Below are 22,125 nucleotides of genomic sequence, written 5' to 3'. Positions count from 1 at the left end.
CAGCTGGTAGAGCACGGCGCTTGTAACGCCAAGGTAGTGGGTTCGATCCCCGGGACCACCCATACACAAAAATGTATGCACGCACGACTGTAAGTCGCTTTGGATAAAAGCGTCTGCTAAATGGCACATTATTATTATTATAAAGAACAGAAGAAGTGGCCAATCTCTCATGACGGGGTCTAGCAGGAAATTAGATTTCTTGAAGACAGTGTGTGTGCGTGCGTGCGTGCATGCATGCCGGCCTACGTGCGTGTACGAATACGTGTGTGTGTGTGTTTGTATGCATGCATCCGTGTGCACTCGCTACTCTTGTGTTTGTTTTGCATTTTATCTCATGTGACTGAGTTCCTTCCTGTGTCCATGTGTGAACAGTATGTGTGCATATACCGATATAGGATCTTAATGACATATGGAGGTGTGTATTTCAGGCATTGGCTATGTGTGTAATTTGTGGGCTTGTCTGTCTGGCAGTAGGGACTGAGGGGGGTGAGGGATGAGAGAGCAGTAATTATGGACTCTTCATTTTCAGCAGAACATCAGAGGGAAGTCATTTGTTGCTCTATATTTAATCAGCAAAGATAACGAGGCTGACTGCAGCCGCCATGCAGACTGACTGACTGGGGAAGACACACAGCAACATAATTTCCTCCCGACTTTAATATAACCTAACCACACTGTTATTTATTTCCCAACTTATTGCTGCTGTTCATATAACCATTATCACCTCTCTCTATGTTTCTCTCTCTCCACCTCTATTCTCTCCCTCCACTCTCCTCTTTTCCAATCTCGCTCTCTGTTGTCTAATTTCATCTATCTATCTCCCTCTCCCCAATCTCCACCACTACACCTCTCTTTACTTTGGCATTCACCTGTTACCAACTTCCTCTTCTCTGCTCTTTCTCCATCCCTCCCTCTCTCAGGGTGCAGGTAGAATTCTATGTGAATGAAAACACTTTCAAGGAGCGCCTCAAGCTGTTCTTCATCAAAAACCAAAGATCCAGTGAGTTGTCAATGTTCAGACAGGGAGTTCCTACTCATTGTCCTATTGGTTGGCTGTCATTCCATAATCCTTTCTGTTTGGGTTTTCCTTCACATGATTGGTTGATACGTTAGGTGCTCTGTCCTATCAGTGGTGTTCCCTAAGTGGTTTTGACTGTGTGTGACGTGTTGTCCCCTTGCTCCTGTATGTCTATATGTTCTGTATGTTCCATCAATGTTCACTGTGTCCCATTGATGTTCTCAATAACCTAATGGCTGCGTTTACACAGGCAGCCCAATTCTGATCTTTTGCCCAATTATTTGCAAAAGATCTGATCGGATTGGTCAAAAGACCAATTAGTGGCAAAAGATCAGAATTGTGTTGCCATTGATGATAATGTATTATGTTTAATTGATTAATTGATTGACTTCATTGATTAAGTCATTGACTTGCTGTGGTTGGTTTATGTGCTGCAGGTCTGAGGGTGAGGCTGTTCAACTTCTCTCTGAAGGTGTTGAGCTGTCTCCTCTACATGGTCAGAGTCCTACTAGACGACCCACAGGAGGAGAGACAGGACTGGTGAGGAAGGGGGGTGGGGTAGATAAGAGGGGCTTTAGTATTGGAGAGTGAGTGAAGAGCATCAGTGGAGAGGGAGTGAGGAGTATTGGTGGAGAGGGAGTGAGGAGTATTGGTGGAGAGGGAGTGAGTAGTATTGGTGGAGAGGGAGTGAGGAGCATTGGTGGAGAGGGAGTGAGGAGTATTGGTGGAGAGGGAGTGAGGAGTATTGGTGGAGAGGGAGTGAGGAGTATTGGTGGAGAGGGAGTGAGGAGTATTGGTGGAGAGGGAGTGGGGAGTATTGGTGGAGAGGGAGTGAGGAGTATTGGTGGAGAGGGAGTGAGGAGTATTGGTGGAGAGGGAGTGAGGAGTATTGGTGGAGAGGGAGTGAGGAGTATTGGTGGAGAGGGACGTGAGGAGTATTGGTGGAGAGGGAGTGAGGTTTAGTATTGGTGGAGAGGGAGTGAGGAGTGTTGGTGGAGAGGGAGTGAGGAGTATTGGTGGAGAGGGAGTGAGGAGTATTGGTGGAGAGGGAGTGAGGAGTATTGGTGGAGAGGGAGTGAGTAGTATTGGTGGAGAGGGAGTGAGGAGTATTGGTGGAGAGGGAGTGAGGAGTATTGGTGGAGAGGGAGTGAGGAGTATCAGTGGAGAGTGGTCAGTCAGTACTTACCATGGAGCAAGAGGGATAGGTAAAGACGAGATGTAAGGGTTAGGTTTAAGGTAGTCTCGCTTAGCCAGCGGCTGGGAGATGGAGACCAGATGTAGGGAAGGACGGTGGAAAGGGAAAGAGTAGAGGGGAGAGACATGGGTAATGTTGAGAACACTGTGGTTACAATGCTGGAGGTCACAGAGAGAGAGACATGGGTAATGTTGAGAACACCGGGGTTACAATGCTGGAGGTCACAGAGAGAGAGACATGGGTAATGTTGAGAACATCGGAGTTACAATGTTGGAGGTCACAGAGAGAGTGACATGTGTAATGTTGAGAACACCGGGGTTACAATGCTGGAGGTCACAGAGAGAGAGACATGGGTAATGTTGAGAACACCGTGGTTACAATGCTGGAGGTCACAGAGAGACATGTGTAATGTTGAGAACACCGGGGTTACAATGCTGGAAGTCACAGAGAGAGAGACATGGGTAATGTTCAGAACACCGGAGTTACAATGTTGGAGATCACAGAGAGAGAGACGTGTAATGTTGAGAACACCAGAGTTACAATGCTGGAGGTCACAGAGAGAGAGACATGGGTAATGTTGAGAACACCGGGTTACAATGCTGGAGGTCACAGAGAGAGAGACATGGGTAATGTTGAGAACACCAGAGTTACAATGCTGGAGGTCACAGAGAGAGACATGGGAAATGTTGAGAACACCGGAGTTACAATGCTAGAGGACACAGAAAGAGAGACATGGGTAATGTTGAGAACACCAGGGTTACAATGCTGGAGGTCACAGAGAGAGAGACATGGGTAATGTTGAGAACACCGGAGTTACAATGTTGGAGGTCACAGAGAGAGAGACATGTGTAATGTTGAGAACACAGGGGTTACAATGCTGGAGGTCACAGAGGGAGAGACATGTGTAATGTTGAGAACACCGGGGTTACAATGCTGGAGGTCAAAGAGAGAGAGACATGGGTAATGTTGAGAACACCAGGGTTACAATGCTGGAGGTCACAGAGAGAGAGACATGGGTAATGTTGAGAACACCGGGGTTACAATGCTGGAGGTCACAGAGAGAGAGAGAAAGTTAAAGTCATATAGGATGTGGTTGAGGAACACAGGAAGCTATAACTCTTTGACTGTTCAAACATGACATGTTTCAGTTTTTGTTTATGTTTCCCCCTGTAGTCTGGACTGTTCCAAACAGAATGCATCGGTCCACCCCAGCAGGACCCAGTTTGACTGGTAAGTATACTGTACCTGACTGTGTCCCATTCATCTTTAATGAGGAGCCATGACTGGCCTGGGAGTCTAACAATAATAATAATAATAATACAGAGGGTCACAGAGATGTTCATTCTGTGTCCACCACAGAGCACTGTAATGAGACCATGTACAACAGACAATCAATGATACCTGGAGTAATAGAGAGGTTGGAGATGTAGATATGGAACATTACGCAGCTTGACATTTACTGTCATGAATCTTGCCCTGGAGGGAGAACTGAGCGATTTCCACTCGATGGGCCAACTGCAAAGTAAAAATTGTCTATATCCAAACAATTCATGAAAACAAAAATGTGCTTTTTGGTCTTAATTTAAGGTTATGGTTAGGCATTAGGGTTAGCAGTGTGGTTAAGGTTATGGATAAGGTTAGGGTTAGGTTTGTATGACTTTGCGGCTCAATCTGCAGAGCTGGCTCCAGGGCAAAATTCATGACAATAAATGCCAACCTGCAAACATTACAGTATTACAGTAGCACGTTAGTTTGTCTCAATGTTACTTGTATGGATTTCATGCCAACATAATACGTACTGTATGTAGTGTCCATATAACCTAATTAGCAGCTGCTGTCTGTAAACAAGTCAAAGACTGATATAGGAAATGTATTGGGGCTGCTGTGAGCGTCTGCACTAGACCAGAGCCTGAAGGGTAAGAAAACAGAAAGTATTGGCATTAGGACTGATGATTTGCACTTATAAGTGAACTTAGTTTTCACTCATCCAAAATGTACTTACTAGGAGTGGAATGTCCAGTAGTGTGGACTGAGAGTCAAAGGCATGAGTGAATGAGTGAGTGAGGGAGTGAGTGAGTAAGTGACCGACAAACCGACCGTCCGACTGACTGAGTCTGTCCCAGATGTGACGGGGTCCTTGGGCTCTGCCTCCAGTCCTGCTCTCTGGTGACACTGTAAACTCTATCTCTAAATGAATAAGGAGCATGACAGAGTGAGCTTAATAATGACTTTGGCTGGCTGCTGCTCCTGGCAGCGCACTAAGAGGACACACACACACACAAACACACACAAAAACACACACACACACACACACACACACTCCAGGCAGCATACTCAGAAGGCAGCACTCAGGCAGCCATGATAAGCCCCGAGCGGCCTCTGGATAGAGCCTCTTTCTTACAACAAAGCTGTAAATCTGCATTTATGTTATCTGCGAATATTGCTTGTGATGCTTTTTCACAGTAGTCTAATGGTAGCTGTAGTTCAGAACCACTCGCTTGTAAACAACATAATTACAAGAAGCGTTATGTCATTGGATGGATCGTATCTGAAAGGGAGTCCTTTTAATATTACACCTTTTTATTTTCTTCTCCCTCCCTCTTTCTTTCTTTTTCCCACTCCGTTCTTTCCTCTCCTCCCTCTGTGTCATGTATCATGTGCTCTCTTTGTTCTGTGTCTGCAGGTCTCTCATAATCTGGGTGAATAGGCCTCTGCCTCTGTGGGCTCTACAGGTCAGACACAATGTTGAACCCTCATATTAACAAGGCTGTCTGCACACACACACACACACACACACACACACAGACACACACACACACACAGACACACGAACACACAGACGTGTGAGCACACAAACACACACACAGACGTGCGAGCACACACACACACACATTCTCTGGTTTATTGCTTCACTTTAACTTCTTATCGATGGAGTTCAATCATCAAAATGAGGATTCCACCCACTCACTGTCTCTCTCACTCTCTATTGCTGTTACTACTCCAATCTTTCTCTCTCTCTTTCTTTCTCTCTCTCTCTCCTTTCATCTCTCTCCAGGTGCTTGTAGCTTTCATCAGCTTTTTCGAGACAATGTTGCTGGTGTACCTCAGCTACAAGGTGAGTACACTGTAAAACTCTTCCCTGTAAATTTACAGCATTATACTGGCACCAGAGTTGCCAACTTAATACTGTAATTTTGCTTTACAGAAAAGATGCTGTAATATATTTTACAGTACTATTTTCCTTACAGTAAAACAGATTACAGCATCCCTGCTGTAAAGCAAAATTACAGTATTACGCTGGTAACTCTGGTGCCAGGTCAATGCTGTAAATTTACAGTGGAATTCTCACTGAAATCTAAATGTAAGAAAAACAATACATTTGTACATAAAATACATGTATTTAAATTGGTAACAACATTAACAACAAATTAAACAACATAATTGACAATAGAACTAACAACAGTTAACACATATGGAACCAAATAAGCGCATCAATACAACACCAATTTAAAAACAATATTGTTTGCCTGTGTGTGTGGGGTTGGAGGAGACAGAGACAAAGAGAGAGGGGAAGTTCAAATTGGGATTGGGTACAATCCTAGACCTATGATCAGGGGCAACTCTATTCAGGGTAAGGGTGTTCAGAGGTGGTGAAACACACTATGGGACAGTTTGGGCAGGAGAGCATCCAGGAGAGAGAAGTCAGCGCAGCGCAGCTTCAGGTGTTCATCATGGGGCTCCGTAACAATCCTCCTCAGTTCTGATTTGTCAGCTCTTCTCACCCCTGGGACAAGCATAGAAAAATAAATGATAAAATGAGAGACAGAGCACCAGGGATATTACTCTGTGGGTACAAAGACAGGTGACAAGGGACATATCAAGCTGATGTTGTGTGTGTGTGTGTGTGTGTGTGTGTGTGTGTGTGTGTGTGTGTGTGTGTTTTCTGTGCCACCAAACATTTGCATACTGTAAAGTGAACAGGTTTAGCTAATACTGTAATATTATGGAACAATGTTGTTTAAATTAAACAAATGGTTAGGGCAGAAGGTGACGTATGTTGCGCAGCTGAGAGCCTAGTGAACCGAATCACACAGGGTTGTGACAGCTAAGGAGGACACTGTGTCCCTGTGTTGTTGCCGTTCATGCTCTCCCCATTGAGTAGACTGTATCAAGGTGACATCTAGATGGCTACCAATATTAGTTATTTATTGTGTAGGCTGCTATCCCACTTGAAATATAATCCTGGGAGGGACAAAATTGGCCACGTTACTAGCTACCGCCTGCGATACTGTGTTACAGATGCTCAGTGGCCAGCACCTTAGGTCGGCAAACACCTCGATACAACACCGGTGTACTGCTCATTCAAATCCGTTTTGGTGCCTCGCTACTAGTTTAATGGCCCACGACGTGGTTTATGTGTAAAATGCGGCCCGTCAATCCGAAAAAATAAACGCTGCGCCGGTAATAATATGGATAATATCTTTTGAACTGCTAGAAACAAGCCATTTTCTCTGTAGTAACGGTGAAAACATAACGGTCATGAATCTGTGCTCAGTTTATTCTCTAGATAACTAGCAAACGTTGGTCAGCTAGCTAGCTAGGTTAGCTAAGAAAACATGCAGTAGTTCAACGTTGGCTAGCAATAAAGATACTTATAAACAAGTCAAGGTACCTACTAAGAAGCTGCTGAAAATGTTCTTCCACTTCACAGCCGCTTCAAGAAGATATTTACTAAAATAGTCTGCGCTTCATGTGTCTCACCTGACAGGTTGGCGCCTGAAACGGATCATTTGAATCTACAGTAGGCATAAGCTATTAGTGTAAAGAAATACAGTAGGTTCGAGTAATTTTTACAGGAGGCTTCCAATTACAGTTAATAACAGTATTTTTCAGCATTTTACCATAATGCAGTGCTATCTACAGCATTAATGCTGTAAAACACATGTACTGTATATTACTGTGAATTCTACAGTGTTTTACTGTTGAGATTACAGAAACGTCTTACAGTGTAGTACAGAACTGAGTCCCTTCACAGACACTGCTGGAGATGGATAGCTATTTTGGTGCCCCACAAAACAACAAGCCTCAGTCTGTGTATGTCTATGTAGCTAAATGTGACATGTTCTGGGGGAATGTACTTTACATCTAATCTTTTGATCCTTTGATATATCCTTTGATATACAGTCTAGATTATGCATATATCTGAGCAGAGCTATCTCCAGGCATAAGCGACATAAGCGGTTGCTTAGGGCCCCCGGTACCTAAAAAAAAATGTTTGTGGGGGGGGGACTCAGTCGGGGTCTCAACTTACTGTTGAGAGTTAGAATAGTAGAATACACAAGGTTCAATTTCGAAATTTGGTTGTGCATCAACAGTTTTTCTCTTGTTATGTCAGTTACTGACAGTCACTCAATTAGACATGTCAGCTAACAATTTTTAGATTGGTAAGTTAGTCTAGCCAGCATTCTACACTTGTAGTAGGCCTAATAATGGCAGAATACTGATCAGGCACTGTCACGCTCTGGCTCCGGGACTGTGTAGTTTGAGCCAGGGTGTATTCATTTGGTTGTGTTGGGTATAGGGTGTGTTCATTTGGTTGTGTTTGGTTTTGGTTGTAGTGTCTTGTCTCGTCATGTGACTCCCAATCGGAGGTAACGAGTGTCAGCTGTCGGCTCGTTATCTCTGATTGGGAGCCATATTTAAACTGTCAGTGTTCACCTTAGGGTTGTGGGTTTTTGTTCCATGTTCAGTCATTGTCACTGTGGACTTCACTATCGTCATTTGGTTTGTTGTTTTCGTGGTTGCTTTAAGTTAATAAAGTCAACATGTTCGCTCAACACGCTGCGCCTTGGTCCGCTTCCTTAGACGATCGTGACAGAAAAACCCACCACAAAAGGACCAAGCAGCGTATACAGGAACACCCGCAGGAGAGAACGCTGGTGGATGTCCTCCTCGGCTGGGGACATATTACGCAGGAGGAGGCCGTCCGGTACCGGAGGGCGATGAAGGGGGAGAACCTGGCAGGAGAGGAGCAACGGCGTCAGCAGGGCCATCGTCGGATGGAAGAGAGGCAACCCCCAAAAAAATTTTTGGGGGGGCACATGGCTTGGGCGGCTGGGCAGCAGGCGGCTGCTACAGGACGTTTTGGAGAGGTGGTCACCGGGTGTTGGGAGGCAGAAGGCAGGTTGGCGAGGCCTGGAGGTAGAGCGGAACCAACTTCCCGTACTCAGGCATGACAGCATGAGACGGGGCAGGTTCCGCGGTATGCGGAGCAGCGTACTGTGCCACGAGTGGTCCGGCACAGTCCTGTACGTCCTGTGCAAGCACCCCGCACGTGTCGTGCGAAGGGGGATGCAGCCAGGACGGAGTGTGCCGGATCTACGCTCGAGGTCTCCAGTGCCTCTCCGCGGTCCCGGATATCCTGCTCCCGTATCGCGTGCTGTCATGTCGGTACGGGTTCACAGCCCTGTACGTCCTGTGCGGATGCCTCACGCAGAGTGTGTGAGGGTAGGCATCCAGCCAGGACGGGTGGTGGCCGCTCTTCGCTCCAGGTCTCCTATCCGTCTCCACAGTCCGGTGAGGCCTGTTCCTGCTCCACGCACTAAACCTACGGTGTGCGTCGCCAGCCCAGCCCGGCCTGTTCCTGCTCCACGCACTAAACCTACGGTGTGCGTCGCCAGCCCAGCCCGGCCTGTTCCTGCCACCCGCACCAAGTCTACGGTGTGCGTCGCCAGCCCGACCCGGCCTGTTCCTGCCACTCGCACCAAACCTACGGTGCGCGTCGCCAGCCCGGTCCGGCCTGTTCCTGCCACCCGCACCAAGTCTACGGTGTGCGTCGCCAGCCCGACCCGGCCTGTTCCTGCCACTCGCACCAAACCTACGGTGCGCGTCGCCAGCCCGGTCCGGCCTGTTCCTGCCACCCGCACCAAGTCTACGGTGCGCGTCGCCAGCCCGACCCGGCCTGTTCCTGCCACTCGCACCAAACCTACGGTGCGCGTCGCCAGCCCGGTCCGGCCTGTTCCTGCCACTCGCACCAAGCCAAGGGTGCGAGTCGTCAGCCTGGTCCAGCCCGTTCCTGCTACTCGCACCAAGCCAGGGGTACGAGTCGTCGGCCTGGTCCAGCCCGTTCCTGCTACTCGCACCAAGCCAAGGGTGCGAGTCGTCAGCCTGGTTCAGCTCGTCCCTGCTACTCGCACCAAGCCAAGGGTGCGAGCCGTCAGCCTGATCCAGCCCATTCCTGCTACTCGCACCAAGCCAGGGATGCGAGTCTTCAGCCTGGTGAGGCCTGTTCCGGCTCCACGCACCAGGCAAAGGGTGCGTATCGTCTGCCAGTTCCGGTCCATTCCTACCTCACGCGCCAAGCCAGGCGTGCGCGTCGGAGGTCCTGATCCAGCAAGCTGGGTCAGATCGGACCGGGGCACTACGGGGGAGTGAAGTGGGGTGGTGGTCAAGCCCGAGCCGGAGCCGCCTCCGAGGAGCAACACCCACCCAGCCCTCCCCTATTTTGGGGTGTAGGCGCGGTCGGAGTCCGCGCCTTTAGGGGGTACTGTCACGCTCTGGCTCCGGGACTGTGTAGTTTGAGCCAGGGTGTATTCATTTGGTTGTGTTGGGTATAGGGTGTGTTCATTTGGTTGTGTTTGGTTTTGGTTGTAGTGTCTTGTCTCGTCATGTGACTCCCAATCGGAGGTAACGAGTGTCAGCTGTCGGCTCGTTATCTCTGATTGGGAGCCATATTTAAACTGTCAGTGTTCACCTTAGGGTTGTGGGTTTTTGTTCCATGTTCAGTCATTGTCACTGTGGACTTCACTATCGTCATTTGGTTTGTTGTTTTCGTGGTTGCTTTAAGTTAATAAAGTCAACATGTTCGCTCAACACGCTGCGCCTTGGTCCGCTTCCTTAGACGATCGTGACAGGCACGCAGAAACCAAATCTTGCTTAGGGCCCCCAAAAGGCTAGGGCCGGCCTTGTATTTGAGTCTCAACAGGCGCTCCCTTTTGAATGATGCATGATGCATGAGAGTGACTGGGATAAAGGAATCACCCCCTCAGAGAGAGGCAGCATGTGATCTGATCCCTTCCCATGGAGGGTTACCCAGCATCGCTGCTCTTTGATGTACGTAGCAGACTGGCGGTGTGTCTATTAGTCTGTGGAGCCGTCACACCATGGTCAACATAGCCTAGCCTGCTACAGTGTCAGCCAGAGGGCGAGGAGGAGGTGGAGGTTTTTATGCTTAAACCTCAATCAATATTTCTGTGGACATACACAAAGCCTGGCTTTGGCTGTCCACCCACACCAACCAGGTCTCCGGTCAGCTATAAGCAAGCTGCGGCTGAACACATAAAAAACCAACATGATATTTGACATCTTAATTGTACAAGAAGCTCACAGACTGAAACCTGAGTAATGCCTCCGTTTTAAGTGGAAGTGAGCAGGTACCACAGGAGAGTCACCCTTGTCCGTGTCCTTGTTCAACGGGGCAAACGTGGCCATTTCATTCACAAATCCAGTCAAAGGGACACTTTATCTGCTAATCCCCGAGGTTGCCATGACAATAGAGTTTCTCTGACCTCCATGTGTTGTTGTGTTTCCAGGGCAACGTTTGGGAGCAAGTGTTGCGTGTTCCCTTCATCCTGGAGATGATCAGTGCGGTTCCCTTTGTGATCACTGTGAGTCCAATCAAACGCATGCATTATGGAACACTGCCAGTGGAGTTATGCCTAGTGAGCAATTTGTTCTGTGATCGTGTTGTACAGTAGTTGCAACCCCCTACTGGGAATACATTTCACACAACATATAGGATGTTGCATGTCTGTGCTCAATAAGATACTCTAACCTATGTTGCTGCAAAATGCTTCTTCCCCCACTGGCTATTTTTCCCTTCAATCTCTCACTGAACTAACGAAAGATGTGGACATTTGATGAGGCACGATGATGAATAAATGCCGCTAGTACTCACCAAAACACAGACTAAATCTCTTTCTCCTTCAGGTGATTTTGCCGTCTCTCAGAAATCTGTTCATCCCTGTGTTTCTCAACTGCTGGCTGGCCAAACATGCCTTGGAGAACATGATAGTGAGAAAATACATGTTTATTGCTCAGTTTATGTCACCCCATCTCTCCATCTCACAACCGTTCTCTCTCTGCAGGTGTCCCTTTATCTCATCTCTTCCATTGTTTTAGCTTTATCTTAATTACACTTTTCTATGGGTGCCTATCTGTGTTTCTTTCAGATTAAATCTCTGCACCTCTTTCTCTTTATACTACAAGTTTTGACTCCCACTCATTCTTACAGATGTAAGTGCATGTACAGTGCATTCGGAAAGCATTCAGACTCCTTGACTTTTTCCACATGTTGTTATGTTACAGCCTTATTCTAAAATTGATTAAATCGTTTTTTTCCCTCATCAATCTACACACAATACCCCATAATGACAAAGCAAAAACAGGTTTCCAGACATTTTAGCAAATTTATTAAAAATAAAAAACTTAAATATCACATTTACATAAGTATTCAGACCCTTTACTCAGTACATTGTTGAAAAACCTTTTGCAGTGATTACAGCCACGAGTCTTCTTGGGTATAATAATAATAATAATAATATGCCATTTAGCAGACGCTTTTGTCCAAAGCGACTTACAGTCATGCGTGCATACATTTTTTGTGTATGGGTGGTCCCGGGGATCGAACCCACTACCCTGGCGTTACAAGCGCCGTGCTCTACCAGCTGAGCTACAGAGGACCATATTGACGTTACCAGCTTGGCACACCTGTATTTGGGGAGTTTCTCTCATTCTTTGCAGATCCGCTCAAGCTTTGTCAAGTTGGATGGGGAGCATCGCTGCACAGCTATTTACAGGTCTCTCCAGAGATGTTCGATCGGGTTCAAGTCCGGGCTCTGGCTGGGCCACTCAGGGACATTCAGAGACTTGTCCCGAAGCCACTCCTGCGTTGTCTTGGCTGTGTGCTTAGGGTCGTTGTCCTGTTGGAAGGTGAACCTTTGCCCCAGTCTGAGGTCCTGAGCGCTCTGGAGCAGGTTTTCATAAAGGATCTCTCTGTACTTTGCTCCGTTCATCTTTCCCTCGATCCTGACTAGCCTCCCAGTCCCTGCTGCTGAAAAACATCCCCACAGCATGAAGCTGTTACCACCATGCTTCACCGTAGGGATGGTGCCAGTTTCCTCCAGACGTGACGCTTGGCATTGAGGCCAAAGAGTTTAATCTTGGTTTCATCAGACCAGAGAATCTTGTTTCTCATGGTCTGAGAGTCCTTTAGGTGCCTTTTGGCAAACTCCAAGTGGGTTGTCATGTGCCTTTTACTGAGGAGTGGCTTCCGTCTGGCCACTCTACCATAAAGGCCTGATTGGTGGAGTGCTGCAGAGATGGTGTCCTTCTGGAAGGTTCTCCCATCTCCACAGAGGAACTCTGGAGCTCAGTCAGAGTGACCATCGGGTTCTTGGTCACCTCCCTAAACAAAGGCCCTTCTCCCCCGATTGCGCAGTTTGTCTAGGCGGCCAGCTCTAGGAAGAGTGTTGGTGGTTCCAAACTTCATCAATTTAAGAATGATGGAGGCCACTGTGTTCTTGGGGACCTTCAATGCTGCAGACATTTTTTGGTACCCTTCCCCAGATCTGTGCCTCGACACAATCCTGTCTCGGAGTTCTACGGACAATTCCTTAGATCTCATGGCTTGTTTTTTGCTCTGACATGCACTGTCAACTGTGGGACCTTATATAGACAGGTGTTTGCCTTTCCAAATCATGTCCAATCAATTGAATTTACCACAGGTGGACTCCAATCAAGTTGCAGAAACATCTCAAGGATGATCAATGGAAACAGGATGCACCTGAGCTCAATTTCAAGTCTCACAGCAAAGGGTCTGAATACTTATGTAAATGTGATATTGCAGTTTTAAATTTTTTATACATTTGCAAACATTTCTAAAAACCTGTTTTTACTTTGTCATTATGAGGTATTGTGCGTAGATTGAAGACTAAAAATGTTTATTTAATCAATTTTAGAATAAGGCTGTAACGTAACAAAATGTGGAAAATATCAAGGAGTCTGAATACTTTCCGAATACACTGTATTCTCTATTATTATATTGTATTATACCCATCATATTCCTTTTGTCCTTGTCCCTCAATTATCTTTGTTTTCTTCTCTGGTTTTTGGGACATTATGCAGATGCAATGGCTTTACATTTATCCTCCCCACGTCACAACACTATCTCTTTCTTATCACCCTTCTCTCTCACTCTCTGCCCATGATCTCTCTCTCTCTCTCTCTCTCTCTCTCTCTCTCTCTCTCTCTCTCTCTCTCTCTCTCTCTCTCTCTCTCAATTCAATTTCAATTCAATTTAAGGGCTTTATTGGCATGGGAAACGTGTGTTAACATTGCCAAAGCAAGTGAAGTAGATAGTAAACAAAAGTGAAATAAACAATAAATATTAACAGTAAACATTACACTCAGAAGTTTCAAAAGAATAAAGACATTTCAAATGTCATATTATGTATATATACAGTGTTGTAACAATGTGCAAATAGTTAAAGTACAAATGGGAAAATAAATAAACATAAATATGGGTTGTATTTACAATGGTGTTTGTTCTTCACTGGTTGCCCTTTTCTTGTGTCTCTCTCTCTCTCTCTCTCTCTCTCTCTCTCTCTCTCCCTGTGTTTCAGAATGATCTGCACCGGGCCATCCAGCGTACCCACTCAGCTATGTTCAACCAGGTCCTTATCCTCATCTGCACCCTGGTCTGCCTCATGTTCACATGGTGGGTCACCACAATCACTGTAAGCAATCACTGGGAGGAAGAGGGGGGTTTTCCTCTACTTGAGCCCAATGGCAGGTATAGGTGTGGTGTAGCAGTATTGAGTGGTTGGTAGAGGCTAGCTTTGAGTAATAGCCCAGGCTGATATAGAGTAACCTGGAGGTCTGAAAAGCTTCCTGGATGAGACTGGCTGACCTTATCACTACTGACAGCACAATGTTGACTCAACTGGCCCTTCAGCTCTGGGTAAACACACACTAGTCATATACACACAGTGCACATACACTTTGTACACACACCGTCGACAGATTTGCATGCCCGCACACACTACACACACGCACACAAACACACACACGCACACACACACGCACAGTAGTTCCCTCTTGTCTTCTCATGCTCAATTCCTCCTTCCCACCTGTCCTTCTCTCTCTCCTCTTGTTCCTCCCCTCCCCCTCTGACTCACCTCTCAATCCCCATCATAATTGGCTTTCTTCCTCTCCTTAATATCTTCCCCTTCAACATCAACCTCTCTTCACCTCTCTTCCCATTCTACATCAACCTCTCTTCACCTCTCTTCCCCTTCTACATCAACCTTTCTTCACCTCTCTTCCCCTTCAACATCAACATCTCTTCACCTCTCTTCCCATTCTACATCAACCTCTCTTCACCTCTCTTCCCCTTCTACATCAACCTCTCTTCACCTCTCTTCCCCTTCAACATCAACCTCTCTTCACCTCTCTTCCCCTTCAACATCAACCTCTCTTCACCTCTCTTCCCATTCTACATCAACCTCCCTTCACCTCTCTTCCCATTCTACATCAACCTCTCTTCACCTCTCTTCCCCTTCAACATCAACCTCTCTTCACCTCTCTTCCCCTTCTACATCAACCTCTCTTCACCTCTCTTCCCCTTCAACATCAACCTCTCTTCACCTCTCTTCCCCTTAAATGTCAATCTATTTTCACCTCTCTTCCCCTTCAACATCAACCTCTCTTCACCTCTCTTCCCCTTCTACATCAACCTCTCTTCACCTCTCCCCCTTCAACATCAACCTCTCTTCATCTCTCTTCCCCTTAAACATCAATCTATTTTCACCTCTCCATCATCTCCATCCTTCTCTTCTTCTCTCTTCAACATCTCTCCTTCCTACTGTCCCTCTTCTCCTCCACCTCATCCTCCTCCTCCTCCTCCACCTCCTCCTCCTCCTCCTCCCTCCCTCCCCCCTCCTCCTCCTCCTCCTCCTCCTCCTCCTCCTCCTCCTCTACCTCCACCCCCCTCCTCTCCTCCTCCTCCTCCTCCACCTCCTCCACCTCCTCCACCTCCACCTCCTTCTACTCCTCCTCCACCACCTCCTCCCCCTCCTCCACTTCCACCTCCTCCTCCTCTACCTCCTCCTCCTCTCCGTCCTCCTCCGTCCTCCTCCTCCTCCTCCTCCTCCTCCTCCTCCACCTCCTCCTCCTCCTCCTCCTCCTCCTCTCCCTCCTACTCTACCTCCTCCTCCACCTCCTTCTCCTCCTCCTCCTCCTCCTCCTCCTCATCCACTTCCTCCTCCTCCTCCACCACCTCCTTCTCTCCTCAGTATATGTGGGATCCAGCACCTAGAACGAGCAGGAAACAATCTGACTCTGTTTGACTCGCTCTACTTCTGCGTGGTCACCTTCTCTACCGTGGGCTTCGGTGATGTCACGCCCCAGATCTGGCCTTCTCAGCTGCTAGTGGTCATCATGATCTGTGTGGCGCTCATCGTGCTTCCCATACAGGTGAGGGGAGAATCCCAATGTTGTTGTTGTTGTTAATGATGTTGTTGTTGTTGTTATTTAAAAAAAAAAAAAAATTATGGATCATTTAGCTTGGGCAATTTACCAGTATTTGTCCCTGATGTATTCCCCAAACATACGGCTGAGGGGAGAATCCAATTGAACAATAATATTCTACATCAGATATTCCAACTACAGAGAAGGAGTGTCACTGTGTCAGGGGACACTATTACAGTGAATCTGTCATATCCTGCCCATAGTAGTATCACTCTCCTCTCCCCATGTCCCATTACTGTAATTTCAGTTGTGATAATAGGAACCTTTTATGTGTGTGTGTGTGTGTGTGTGTGTGTGTGTGTGTGTGTGTGTGTGTGTGTGTGTGTGTGTGTGTGTGTGTGTGTGTGTGTGTGTGTGTGTGTGTGTGTGTGTGTGTGTGTGTGCGTGCGTGTGTGTTTGTGTGTACGGTCTGAGCCGATGTACTGCTGTGCTCTGGGAGGCATGTTTGAGCAGGACAGGAAATGACACACAGAGCCATGTAGCCCTCTCACTCTCTCTCCATGTCTTTCATCCATAAATACCCCCTGACATTTACTGGCTGCCCCATACCTCCTCACCCCCTCTGAGTGTGTGGGTTTCAGCCATGTCTGCTGTCAGGGAGAGGAGAGCCTCCAGTCTGCCTCCCTGCCACCCAGCCTGTCTGATGCACATGGGGATGCCACAGATTACATTAACATGCAGCCAGCCTCCTGGTTCAAATATAACCAACTGTTTATCACTATTATCACTACCTACCTACTGTCTGTCTATCACTACCACAACCCACCTACTGTCTGTCTATCACTACCTCAACTCACCTACTGTCTTTCACTACCTCAACCCATCTACTAATTACACTAATATAATTATTCCCATCTGTAGTTTGAGCAGCTGGCCTTCCTGTGGATGGAGCGCCAGAAGTCTGGGGGGAACTACAGCCGCTACCGGGCCCAGACAGAGAAACATGTGGTGCTGTGTGTCAGCTGCCTCAAGATAGACCTCCTTATGGACTTCCTCAACGAGTTCTTTGCTCACCCCAGACTGCAGGTCTCTCCAAAAAACATTATCTAGGGCAAGGATGGGCAACTTTGATGGGGATGGGGGCCACAAAAAATCTGAACTCATCATAAGGGGCCGCAGCGGCTCGCTGGTCTGTATACCCACATCCATATCCACACATGCAGACAGAGCCGGCCCCACCCACCTTGGGAGAAAAACATTTTAGCGGCCCCCCTCTTGACACTGGAGAGAAAAAAAACTATGTTTTAGAGTTAATTTCCTGCAATTCTGCAAATTTTTCTATAGGGAAGATGAGATACGGTGTGACTAATGTGTGTGTGCGTATGCACGCATGCGTGTATTCATGTGTGTGTGCGTGTGTGTACATCTCTGTAATCCTCTCCAGGAGCTGAAGCAGCTGAGGTAAAACAGGGGATTCAATCAGCATTAGCATAGTTCAAACCACATTTTTTATTTTCATGAGCAGCTGGGTGAGGGTGTGTATGTGTCTTCATAATTGACTGAGTGTGTGACAGAATATTTGTGTGAGACCCTCCCTACCCTCCCATTAACTCCAGTGTGTGTGTGTGTGCGTGCGTGTGTGTGTGTGTGTGTGTGTGTGTGTGTGTGTGTGTGTGTGTGTGTGTGTGTGTGTGTGTGTGTGTGTGTGTGTGTGTGTGTGTGTGTGTGTGTGTGTGTGTGTGTGTGTGTGTGTGTGCATGCATGCATCTATAGGACTACTACGTGGTGATCTTGTGCCCGGCAGAGATGGATGTCCAGGTGCGGAGGGTCCTCCACGTGCCCCTGTGGGCACAGAGGGTCATCTACCTGCAGGGCTCCGCCCTCAAGGACCAAGACCTCATGAGGGCCAAGTGAGTCCCCTGCACCGGGCCCCCACCCATGGGCCCCAAATCACAGCCATGCTACAGGGGCCCCAAACCAAGACATGCTACATATCTCATAGGCTATGTTTGACAGTTATCAGTGCAGATAGCAGTTACAGTACACTGGCTCTGTTAAATAAAGACAGCCCAATAAAATGATTGGGTTTTGTCCTCCTTGTCTCTTCTGCTCCCCTGATAGTAACTCCCAGTGAAGTAGTGTGGGTTTGAAGGACAAATGTATTGTTCTATTGTCCTGTTCCTCTCCTCCTCCTGCCTCTTTCTAACCTGTGTCCTGTCTTGGCCTGACCCCTCCTGCTGCTCTACTAACTGGCTGTAGGATGGACGATGCTGAGGCCTGTTTTATCCTCAGTAACCGATTCGAGGTGGACCGCTTCGCTGCTGTACGTTCCTCATTCTCCTTTTAATACTTTTAATCTCCACAACGCCACCCTCCTTCTTTTCCTGTCCTCCACTCTTCTTTCCCTCCTTTACAGCGTTCTCTCTCTACCTCTACTTTCTTTTTATAAAAATGTCAATGATCATCCTAAGAACTATTTCACAGCAATTATTTATCTTATTTTACCCTGGCTCCTATTTTACTCTCTGCTTTGTCGTTCTTACCACACTATTTCAGACCTGTGACATAATTACGGGCATTTTAGGGAATTTTCCTTTCTGGTGTGTCTATAGGCGGTTAGTTCTGTTGAATGCTCTGTGCCCTAGTTGAAGAGGCTTATCAGGGGGATTCTACATAGAGGAGATAACCTCTGAGACTGTGGTGGAGCTGCTGTTGCTGCTAATGATTTGAGTCTCTTTTTTACCTCCCTCTCTCTTTCTTGCTACTCTCTCCCATCCTCCCTCCCTCTCTCTCTCTCTTTCTCTCTATTCTCTCTCGCTATATATATCTCCCCTCTCTCTCTCTCTCTCTCTCTCTCTCTCTCTCTCTCTCTCTCTCTCTCTCTCTCCATATATATATATATATATATATATATATATATCTCCTCTCTCTCTGTCTTTCTCTCTCTCTCTCTCTTTTTTCACCACCAGGATCACCAGACCATTCTAAGAGCCTGGGCGGTGAAAGACTTTGCCCCAAACTGCCCCCTGTATGTCCAGATCCTCAAACCTGAGAACAAGTTCCACGTCAAGTTTGCAGGTCAGATTCAGAGCATTGAGTGTGGGATTCGTTGGGATGGCTGAGCGTGTGTGCATGTGTGTGCGTCCGTACGCATATGTGTGTGCAGTTGTGTGCATATGGGTATTTTTTATAAATAATGGGGCCAATGTGTGACATTGGGATAAATATTTTCAAATGGTTTAAAAATAATAATAATGCAGTGCCACATTTGTACTTAGAGGAATACAAGTGAATATATGCAACTTGGCCCATAACTCCACCTATACAGCAACATAAACCTAGGACTATACATCCTTTAAGCAGGGTTCATACAGGCATTGGCAAGTCAAATTCAAGGACTTTCAGGGACTTTTTCAAGTACTTAATTATAATTTTCAAGGACCTCAATGTTATACAATTGTATAATTTATATAATTGTACATATAAGGCCCCCCCTTGCCAATGCATTGATATTGAAATGATTATTACATTGTAAAATATGTGAGAATAATGTGGACATGCCGATTTTTGGGTAGCCTGTGTGGCCAACGCATGCACACATAATAAAGCCATGAATAGCGGCAGCATTAAAATCTCACCATCGCTTTTTTTATGATGACCAATAACCAGGTTCCTTTTTTAATGGAAGGATTTGTATGTAAAGTCAAGTTGAAGCCAACATTAGATGTTGTCGTCCTCATAATAACCGCACGTGGTTTTACTGCAACAGAGTAGTGCAACACCCTTCCATTGAAGCGCCGGGAAACAAACGAAAGTGACCACAAAAATGGATCAAATATGAAATCACAGATAATTCATTATAAGGGAGCAGGAGAACTTATACATTCTCTACAATAATTACAAGGACTTTTCAAGCACCAAATTGAAGAAATGTCAGATTTTCAAGGTAGGCCTATTTTTTCAAGCCCCTTGTATTGTGTAAAATTGCAGGTCTAACATGGAAACCAACATGTATTTGTCATGTTATTTCATTACCAGATCATATGGTAAATAAGCCCACTAGGCTTTGTAATTTGTTGTCATTATATACAGAATAATTAATAGGAATAGCGTTGGGTGTTGCGCAACAGTCTATCCTACACAATTGCGGACAATAGACTCGGTGTCCAATCCGAGGCACAAAAAACATCTGAAAACATGAACTCATTACCTTGATGCTTTCTCTGTTAAATCTAATGAGACCCTGCTGTAAATCAAGCAGACAACAACAGATGATGAACATCAATTCGCTAGGGATATTAGATCCAACATGAATCCAGGCACAACTGTCTTGAATGAGACACCAAAATATTATTGACATTTCTCGCAAACAACATTTTTTCCAGCACTTGGGCTGTTGTTGCATCGCATGCACTGTCACAACAGCTGTTCATCACTTGACTGTCATTCAGAACATTCCTTCCTGGATCAGATGATGATGTGTGAAAATATCGCAGCGTAACTAATCAGCTGGACACTAAATGTGCATCCAACAAGTGTTATGCATAATTATTGAAGAACCACATTAATGACAGTATCGATTTAGGTTTTAAGTATCAAGGTAATATGACACTGCATTTCTGAGATCTCTATAAAAAACTGTCCGACAGCTAGATCCAGGATTCTTACAGGGTTCAAGTTCAATGTTTAACTGATTAATGCTTAATATATAATATAATGACAACTTACACTGCCATAAATGCAAGGACATAAAAGTAATGTTTTATGTCACACGATTTCGGACAAATCCTTCAAGACACCAACCATGATAAAGGTTTAAACAGGTTTTAAATCAACTGGTGAATTTGATTGAATATAGCTATGATCCCCCTTATATCTTAATGTAATGACTTGAAAAAAATTGGCAGATTATTATCAATGACTTATCAACAGCTGTAACAAGTTGTCCAGAGTAGGAAATCCTCACTGGTATCCTAGTTTAGAGAAAGACCCATATGTGTCTTTCTCTGTTCCAGCATACTATGAACTGACAGCCATTTCCCCAGAGTTTCTGATCTGCTTGATTAACTTCCTGTTTCATTTTCCACCTGAGCACCTCCTGTGATTTATGAGACTCTTTGCAGGTGTATTCAATGCATTTCCTATCAGACTAGATAGTATAAAGCAGTATACCCCATTCCATTCTCTCCGGCACTCACCGTGATGGACAGATTGTGTTGGCAGCGTGTCTGGGAGGAGTAATTTTATTAGCATGGACACTTTGCCTCCTGGGAAACAAAGCCTTCTCCTGTTCAGCAGACCCTCATAAAGCACCAATCAAGCAGCACTTGTTAGGAATAGGAGGAGAGAGAATGATGAGCAGGCAGAGACTTGACTTTTCTCCTTCTCCTTCTCCTTCTGTGTCTCTCTCAATTCAAAGTGGCTTTATTGGCATGGGAAACAAATGTTTACATTGCCAAAGCAAGTGAAATAAGCAATAAACAAACGTGAGAAGAAACAAAAACAACATAAACCAATAAATATTTGAATTTAACAGTAAACATTGCACTCACAAAGGTTTAAAAAATATAAAGGCATTTCAAGTGTTATATTATCAGCTATGTACAGTGTTTTAACAATTATAGTACGACTAATAGGGGAAGATAAATAAACATAGAAATATTAGTGGTATTTACAATGCTTTCAAAAGCAAGGCCATGCTCACTGAGTCTGTACATAGTCAAAGCTTTCCATAATTATGGGTCAGTCACAGTGGTCAGTTATTCTGCCACTGGGTAATCTCTGTTTAGGGCCAAATAGCATTCCAGTTTGCTCTGTTTTTTGGTAAATTCTTTCCAATGTGTCAAGTAATTATATATTTTTTTGTTTTCTCATTTGTTTTGGTTGGGTCTAATTGTGTTGCTGTCCTGGGGCTCTGTGGGGACGGTTTGTGTTTGTGAACAGAGCCCAAGGACCAGCTTGCTTAGGGGACTCTTCTCTAGGTTAATCTCTCTGTAGGTGATGGCTTTGTTATGGAAGGTTTGGGAATCGCTTCCTTTTAGGTGGTTATAGAATATAACGGCTCTTTTCTGGATTTTGAAAATTAGCAGATATTGGCCTAATTCTGCTCTGCATGCATTATTTGGTGTTTTTACCTTGTACATGGACAGAGGATGTTTTTGCAGAATTCTGCATGCAGAGAAGATGGCGCCAGAGAAGATGGCTGCCGTTTTACAGCCCTCTAACCAATTGTACTATTAAATCGGTTTTTTCGCGTTATTTGTAATTTATTCTGTACATAATGTTTTTGTCTCTTATGACCAAAAAGAGCTTCTGGATATCAGGACAGTGATTACTCACCTCGTATTGGACAAAGATTTTTTCTTCAACTAGTCGGACGCGAAGG

At 45.8% G+C, this 22,125-nt stretch overlaps 1 protein-coding gene across 1 annotated transcript in view; it reads left to right on the top strand.

Moving 5' to 3' along the window:
• Positions 1–915: 915 nt before the first annotated feature.
• The window catches only part of LOC121568621 (potassium channel subfamily T member 2-like), a gene marked incomplete at its 5' end in the record, with an annotated part of 48,183 nt that continues 26,973 nt past the window's right edge, over positions 916–22,125 (top strand). Inside the window, 13 exons of the mRNA XM_045218902.1 lie at positions 916–1,000; positions 1,456–1,558; positions 3,387–3,443; positions 4,897–4,945; positions 5,269–5,328; positions 10,805–10,879; positions 11,202–11,285; positions 13,895–13,989; positions 15,566–15,746; positions 16,662–16,826; positions 17,514–17,650; positions 18,000–18,063; positions 18,710–18,818. Coding sequence (XP_045074837.1) covers positions 916–1,000; positions 1,456–1,558; positions 3,387–3,443; positions 4,897–4,945; positions 5,269–5,328; positions 10,805–10,879; positions 11,202–11,285; positions 13,895–13,989; positions 15,566–15,746; positions 16,662–16,826; positions 17,514–17,650; positions 18,000–18,063; positions 18,710–18,818 — 1,264 coding nt within the window. The remainder of the gene's footprint in view (positions 1,001–1,455; positions 1,559–3,386; positions 3,444–4,896; positions 4,946–5,268; positions 5,329–10,804; positions 10,880–11,201; positions 11,286–13,894; positions 13,990–15,565; positions 15,747–16,661; positions 16,827–17,513; positions 17,651–17,999; positions 18,064–18,709; positions 18,819–22,125) is intronic.

The sequence above is a fragment of the Coregonus clupeaformis genome, unplaced genomic scaffold (assembly GCF_020615455.1).
Source record: "Coregonus clupeaformis isolate EN_2021a unplaced genomic scaffold, ASM2061545v1 scaf1893, whole genome shotgun sequence".
NCBI classification, from domain to species: Eukaryota; Metazoa; Chordata; class Actinopteri; order Salmoniformes; family Salmonidae; genus Coregonus; species Coregonus clupeaformis.
This window is presented reverse-complemented; position numbering and strand designations above follow the sequence as displayed.